This window comes from Nannospalax galili, unplaced genomic scaffold, assembly GCF_000622305.1.
Source record: "Nannospalax galili isolate Female #2095 unplaced genomic scaffold, S.galili_v1.0 scaffold842, whole genome shotgun sequence".
Lineage (NCBI taxonomy): Eukaryota > Metazoa > Chordata > Mammalia > Rodentia > Spalacidae > Nannospalax > Nannospalax galili.
Window position 1 is genome coordinate 351,156 of NW_008349291.1, and position 8,151 is coordinate 359,306.

The 8,151-nt window shown below is 43.5% G+C and overlaps 1 protein-coding gene across 1 annotated transcript in view; it reads right to left on the reverse strand.

Moving 5' to 3' along the window:
• The window catches only part of Eddm13 (epididymal protein 13), a 33,783-nt gene extending 26,031 nt beyond the window's left edge, over positions 1 to 7,752 (reverse strand). The window contains exons 1-2 of the mRNA XM_029570199.1: positions 7,668 to 7,752; positions 5,552 to 5,569 (exon numbers count right to left, since the gene is read on the reverse strand). Coding sequence (XP_029426059.1) covers positions 5,552 to 5,569; positions 7,668 to 7,752 — 103 coding nt within the window. The remainder of the gene's footprint in view (positions 1 to 5,551; positions 5,570 to 7,667) is intronic.
• Between the last annotated feature and the right edge of the window lie 399 nt (positions 7,753 to 8,151).

The window sequence follows — 8,151 nt, forward strand, 5'->3', positions numbered from 1 at the left end:
TTTTTTAAAGGTTAAAACCTCATTTAATTTTATGTCTTATAGGGTTTATACTGAGTACAATATTGTATAACTGTAATAATTCAACTGTAAACCTAAAAATTTATAGCCAATTCTGAAAAAGATGCATCTTAGCTCAGAAAATTGTTATTGAATATGTCAATGCTGTTGTAATGAAATGCTTCTTCTAAGTATGTGGGTATGAAATAAATAATAAACTGAAAAAAATTCTATTTGATTATCAATAGTTAGTGCTCACAAAATAATAGTTTTTAAAGATGTTTTAAGTGAGCCAAGTGTGGCTCATGTCTGTAATCCCAGCATTTGGGAGGCTCACAGAGGATGATAGGCATGAGTTCAATCCAGCCTGGGCTACAGAGTGAAACACACACACACACACACACACACACACACACACACAGGCTTATGTGTAGGTTCTCGTGGGAGGGTTGAGTTGTAGATATATAGTCATATATAGTTATATATTATCTGCTCATAATCCTATTATATATGTGTATACATCTATATAGGTATGCATGTGGATGTGGATCTTGCCCACGTCTAACTTCATATTAGGTTTTGTTTTTTTTTTTTTAGTCTTTTTGAGACAGGGTCTTCCTGTAGCCCTAGGTGCCCTGGAACTCACTATGTAGACCAGGCTGGCCTTGAACTCACATGCTTAAAGGCGTGTGCCACCATACCTGGCCTCAGTAGTTCTCTTTTAAGCAATGCTTCAAAGCTAAAAACCAAATATGGCTGGGCATGGTGGCACATCCCAGAGGCAGAGACAGGCAGATTTCTATGAGTTCAAGGCCAGCCTGGTCTACATAGTGAGTTCCAGGCCAGCTGAGGCTACAGGAAGACCCGGTCTCATAAAGAGAAGGGGCTGGAGAGAAGGCTCAGTGGTTAAGAACACTGCTTATTCTTGCAGAAGACCTGGATTCGTTTCCCAGCACCCATACGGCAGCTAACAACTGTCCATAACTTCAGTCCCAGGGGATCCGATGGTCTCTTCTGTCCTTCGTGGGCATTGCATGACATGGGTGCACTTATACCTACATGCAGGCAATACACTTATACACACAAAATTTTTTTAAAATTTAAAACAAACAAAAAAAGGGAAAGGGGGAGAGAGAGAGAGAGCAAGAGAGAGAGCTAGAGAGAGAGAGAGAGAGCGAGCAAGAGAGAGAGAGAATATTAATGAAAAATACCCAAGTACCTGAGTATCCATCAAGAAGTCACTGGCTAAATTATGAACTTCTGCACAAGAACTATTATGCAGTCACATACATAAATAAGTGATTGACTGGCTGTGACAAGGTGTGCTGATGCACACCTGTGATCCCAGCACTTGGGAGGCAAAGGCAGGAGAATTACCACAAGTTTGAGGCCAGCCTGGACTACACAGTGGGACTTTGTCTTGAAAAAAAAGGGGAGCTGGGGAGATGGCTCAGCAGTGAAGAGCACTGGCTACTCTTGCAGAGGACCCAGGTTCAGATTCCAGCACCCATATGGCTGTTAACACCTGTCCTTAACACCAGTTCAGAGGATCTCATGCCATCTTTTGTAGACATGTAGTGCACTTATATACATTCAAGCAAAACACTCAGATATATAAAATAAAAGTCTTTTTTAAAAACCAGGGGATTGGTGCTGGAGAGATGACTTATCAGTTAGAGGCATCAATTGTCCTTGCAGGGGACCCAGGTTCAGTTCCCAGCACCCACATGGCAGATAACAACCATCCATAACTCCAGTTTCAGGGAATCAGGTGCCCTCTTCTGACCTCCATGGACACTGCATGCATGTGGTGCACTTACATTCATGCAGGCAAAACACTCATACACATTAAAATAAAAATAAACAAATAAGAAATAAAAGTCAAATGGGGTTGTGAATGGCTCAGTGGGTAAAGACACTTGCTATGCAAACCTAGTGACTTGAGTTCAATCTCCAGAGTCCATGTAAAGCTAGACGATCAAAACCAACTCCACAAAGTTGTCCTCTGACCTCTACATGTATGGTGTGACATGAATGCACCCTCCCCCCCCACACAGAGTAATAACAATGAATAAAATAAAATAAATTGAGGATGCTGTTTATGCTGTTTACACACATAATCTTTAGGATATATTAGTATCTGAAAAAAGTGCATGTATAAGAGTTTGTACAATATCCTGTTTGGGGCTGAAGAGATGGATTTCTGGTTAAGAGCACTTGCAGAGAACCTGGTTTTGGATCCCAGCAAGCACAGGATGACTCACAACCACCAGTAACCCTAGCTCCAAGTGATCTGACATCCTATTCTTTATGTATACATACATGCACGTGGTGCACATACATATACATGGGCACACACATACATACACATAAAATTTTTTAACTTAAAAATAACCTTGAATACCTTGAATTCATAACCCTGAAAGTCTTACCTTAAATGAAGATAAAATATTTAAATTAAAATAGAATATATTCATCACAATAATGCTTTAAATCAAATAATTGTTGATTTAAATATGTTTTTCCTTTATTTGAGAGAGACTCTAACTATATAGCTCAGACTGTCCTGAAACCCACAGTGATCCTCATTCCTCAGTCTCCCAATTACTGAGATTTCAGGTGTGTGCCACCATGCTATTTTAAGAAGCATTTTTATTTATTTTTATTTTATATGTATGTGTTCTTCCTTCATGTAGCTAAGTAGACCACATGTGTCCAATGCCCACAGAGGTCAAAAAAAGGGCATTGGATTCCCTGGATCTGGAAAGAGCTGCATTCAGAACCCTCAGCCATCGCATTACAGAACGTTAAGAACATCATCATTGTCGTTAGCCTCAGGCTCTCTGTATTCTGCTGAATGGGACACACAAGTGATTTGGCATCTGCTTTGAATGATTGTGTGGCCCTGGGAGTGTCCGTAGGGTGTTTTGTCAGAGATCATTATTGGATGTGCATGCCATGCAGTCTGCCTGCAGCCTTTATGCAGCAAAGAGGCAGAGGAAGGGAAAATCCTTTATGCACCAAAGAGGCAGCTTTTATGTCTCCTAAATCAGTAGCTCCCTGGGCTTGTGTGCCTTTGCTTCAAACTGAGAATGAGGCCATTGGTGTCCTTGTTCCTGAGACTTTCGTTTGGACTGAACTACACTATCAAACTCCTGGCTTCTCTAGCTCAGAAACACTCTGTCCTGCAGCTTCTCAGCCTCTGTGGTTAAATGAGTCAGCGTCCCTAATACATCCCTCCTCATCTAGCCTGTTCTGTTGCTCTATTTTGTTTTAATCCTGATTCCATTTCATTCGTTCTATTATTCTATTCTATTCTATTCTATTTAATGTATTATTTTGTTTGACTCATTCATTTTTTATTTTATGTATATGAATGTTTTGCCTGCCTATATATAACTGCACCATATGTATGCAATGCCCATTAAGGCCAGAAGAGGGTATCATATCCCCTGGAACTAGAGTTATGGATGGTTGTTAGCCACCATGCGGGTTCTGGGAACTGAATCCAAGTCCTCTGCAGGAGGACTGAGCTGCTGAGCCATCTCTCCACCCCCACCTTTGGTCAAGAATTTCATACATGAGTACTGTGCCTACATCGTTTCCACACCTCCCACCCCCACATTCAACACTGAGTATGTCCCCCCAACTCAGTCTCAATATCTTGTCCTCTTTTTTGATTATTATTGTTACATACACATATATACTGTTGTAAACGAACACATATAATGCACTGAGTAATATATAACGAACACCTCACTTAGAGGTGCTCCTGTGTACTGTGCTTAGTGCTAACCACTCGGGATTAGACAACTGCTCAGGGAGCTCGTTCCTGGAGAAAACTAATTCTCCCTCCCTCAGCATCCACTGATTACCTCTAGCTCTTCCTTTAGGGGTGGGACCCTGAGGCATTTTCCCCAACCCCACTGGCACGTCAACAGGTGTTGTCAAATTTCTCTTTTGTTTGCTTGTTCTTTGTCTCCCTGTAGCCCCAATTGGCCTGGAACTCACTATGTAGACCAGGCTGGCCTTGATCTCATAGAGATCCACCAGCCTCTGCCTCCTGGGTGTGGGGATTAAATGTGTACACCACCATGCCCGGCTTGTTTCTATTCTATTTATTATGTTTTATTTTTATCCTATTTCTAGCTGATTCTTTCTGTCTCATTGAGGATTTCGGACTGAAACAGAGTTTGCAAGATGCTCTGACTCCTTCCCTGCATTTCGTTTGCTTCAACCAAAATAACACACCACAACAGACTCATGTAACCCAGGCTGGGCTTGTGCTCACTGTGTAGCTGAAGGGGATCTTGAACTCCTGATTCTCCTGTTTCCACCTTCTGGGTGCTGGAATTACAAACACTCACCACCCCACAGGGCTAAGCCAGACATTGAGGTTATTTGCCAAAACATCAAGCAATGCCTTTTTTTCTTACCAAACCTTTTTTGTGGAGCTGGGAATCGCTTCTAGAGTCTCAAGAATGTTAGATAAGTGCTTTACTGAGCTACAACCCCAGCCACCAAACTTCGGTTTGAAGCAAAGAAATCATTTCTGTTGGGGGACCCTGCTGCTAAGGTTGTAGTCCTCCATGTCCAGATAGCTCTAAGGGGCTCAGCGCTATATGGAAGGACTCCCCTTCTCAGTGGGGGCCTCCTGCTCTCTGCCTGACTTACCCGGAAAGTGCCACCAAGCACGGATGCCTGACCTTATTTAAAACATGACCTTTGGCATAATTACCTACAATAAAATTGCCCCCAGGCTTTTTCTATATGATAATTAGGCATTGCCCTATAGTCGGATGATAGGCTCCCCCTACCACATGTAAATAAAGCATACTATGAGCACCTATCAGCTGAAGCTTTGGCTGTTGCCTCCACACTATATTTTCCCTGACCCCCACTAAATAAATGGAGCTGTATAACTAAATCTGACTCCCTGGAAAGTCTTTTCTGTTGTGCTCACTGGCCGTCCTGAACCCATTCGTCACTTCTGCTCCCTTTGTCCTCATGGATCGGTGGCCAACGGCCCTTGAGGGGAAGGAGAGACCCACACATTTCATTGAAATATTTTATTTATATTAATGTTTTGTGATTATCATTTGCTTGATTGACAAGGCCTTGCTTTGTAGGTGGCCTCAAATGCACAATCCTCCTGCCTCAGACTCATGAGTACTTGGCCTGCAGGTGTGCATTACCACTCCCTCTGAGCTAATATTGTTAAGGTTCATCCATGTTGTGACACCTGTCAGTACCTTGATTCTTTTTATGGACAAATACTATCCACTGTATGTGTAGACTGTGTTTTGTTTACGCAGTCATCAGAGCTCGCTATGTAGCTGAAGATGACCTTAAACTCCTGATCCTCCTGCCTCCACCTCCTAAGTGCTGGGATTAAGCCTGGCAGTTGCTTACTTTCAGTAGTTATTTTCTAACCGTCAAGAAGCAGATCCAAGCCCCACCCTTCACCACAGTCCCCAGAGTTGTCTCCAGATCTAGCAGAATCAGAGAGGAGATATCTATGGGAATACAAACTTGGGGTATTCACAGTTCTTACTTTTTTCTTCCATCGCAACTGGAGGGAAATGCATCATCCATTTGGATTCCAGCAGGACCAAGAAGCAGACAGCAGGGAGAGAACGGAACATTAGACTCAAATCAGTGTCATAACTAAGACAGCTACACAGGGACATGTCTCTGGAGGCCAGCCAGTACATGCTGCGTAGCAAAGGTACTCTGTCCATCCACCATTCATTGACCAACCCATCCATCCACACCTATCTAGCCTCCATCTAATCATCCATCTATCCATCCACACACCCATCCATCATCCATTCACCCATCCCTCTACCTACCCATCTACCCATCCACCCATCCATCATCTATCCACCCGCTCATCCTTCCATCTACTCATCCATCAATCTACTTAATCAATCCTCCATCTACTCATCCATAAATCTATCCATTATGCATCTACCATCCATCCATCTAACCTTCTAACCACCAATGCGTCATACACCTGCCCATCATCCATCCGCCCATCCTTCCATCCATTCACCACTCATCTATAATCTACCTATCATGTATCCACTCCCAGTCATAAGTCTATCTACCCACACATCCAACCAATATCCACTTGGTCCATACTCTGGGCCCTGGCCTATGCTTAGTGCTGGAGACACAGATAAATTGGACTCAGTTTTGTTCTGTAGACACTTGCAAAGCTGGTTTGGAAAAGAGCTGCTGGTACAGAAGTAAACAAACCATACCATGCCCTGTCCTCCTAGAACTTTCAGCCTATGGATGCCTCAGTCAACAACAGGCATTGAGCCTCAGAATATCCAGGCAAGAATCTGTAACCATCAGCCTCCAGCCATCAAAAGATAATCTATTAAAAGTAGATCTCTAAGTTCACTTTGATACATGAGAGGGAGATGGTTCATCTCTTCCTTACAGTTATCACATAGGCAAGGGATAAGGAGAGTAGAAAAATCACTGTTGGAGGGACACTACAGTAATGATTTCTTCAGTCAAGATCCACAAATGGCTACTAAAATAAGTGGCCAAACTTGAAAAGAAAAAGACCCAGAATATTCTGGTTCCTATATTCTTTCTGTTCTTAGTGGTGACTTTCTTCACCCCTCCCCCCATTCTCTCCATCCTCCTGCTACACTGACTATTCTCTGAGCCTTGAAGGGACTCAATATCTACTGGACTTTGGACATGCAGTTCTATCTGCCTGAAACAATCTCCCCTAACTCTTTAGTTGGCTAACTCCTCCTTCGTATTGAGCTCGTGTCTAAATGTCTTTTCCAGAGAGATCTTATCTGAAACCCCAGCTAGGATGTGATCATTTGTTTAGCATGAGAATTACATCAAGAAAGAATTATATCTGCCTTTTCATAACTCTCTTCCCAGCACTGAATACAAAATAGAACTCCAAAGCATTGTCGATCCAGTGAAAAAAATCAGAGGTCAGTTCTGACAAGGCTCCAGTCCTCCGCGATGTAATCTTTGGCATCTGTAAACCATAAAGGTCACTGGTACTTTGGCTACAGGGCAGTTAACTCCTGGGCTGTTAACTCCTGGAATTCCACAAATGCAATCTCTTCAATGACACATGGCAGTCCAGGAGATTCTGTCACTCCCAATGATCATAGGAGCACAATGAGGCTGATCGACACAGGTGGTATGTCTCCCACGTGGCAAAACAACACTGCAGAGGACCAGGTGTAGATGCCAGGATGTCATCTCTCTGGAAGAACCACTAGCCAGTAACTCATGCAGCTGACAGTATCTCCAAGAACAAGACTGTCAACATTAGATTCACACAACCACCAGTATCTTCATGAACAGGGCCACCAAGCCAGGACTCATGAAGCCATCAGTTTTCCAAGGGCAAAACCATCAATAAAGAACTAACGTAGACACCAGTGTATCCACAGGCAGGGGGACCAAGCAAGGACTCATACAGCACTCAGTATCTCCAAGGGCAGAGGCAGAAACCCAGGACTCATGCAGTCAGCATCTCCATGTGGGAAAGAATGGATGGCCTAAGCCTAAATCAAGGAAGCCTGTGGAAGACTTCAAGTTCTCTATCTGAATCCAGCCTCTGTGGCCTCCACATCCTAAGATGCCATGGAGAGAAGATGAGGAGCAGCAGGAACTCCTACCTTCATGAGGAATGCAGGCCTCTGCCAGGCCCAGGAGAAGGAGAACCAGCAGGGATCTCTTAAGGAGCAGCTCCAATCTGCACATAGCGAGGCTGGGATGGAGTTAATGCACTTTTTCCAGGTTCAAAGGGACTCCGATCACCTACTGTCCTCCTGAGCTCTCAGGGCAAAGCTCGCTGCCCACATATGCCCTCCAGCTTCATGGAAGCAACCAGCTAGCCAGACCTGTGCCCATGCCACAATCTGCTGGCCCAGCAACCATCCTGTCCCACTGGCACATGATATTTATCTTAAAGAAACAGTCTATAGTAATTGTGTGTTGTGCCTGTTTGCTTGTTATCCTCCCACTCAAAAGTCACCATGTGTTGCCTATTTTGTTTGGTGGACCCATAGCTAACAGTGATTTTTGCATTTTTAGGGTTTTGTTGTTGTTTTAACTCTCTCTCTCTCTCTTTCTCTCTCTCTCTCTCTCTCTCTCTCTCTC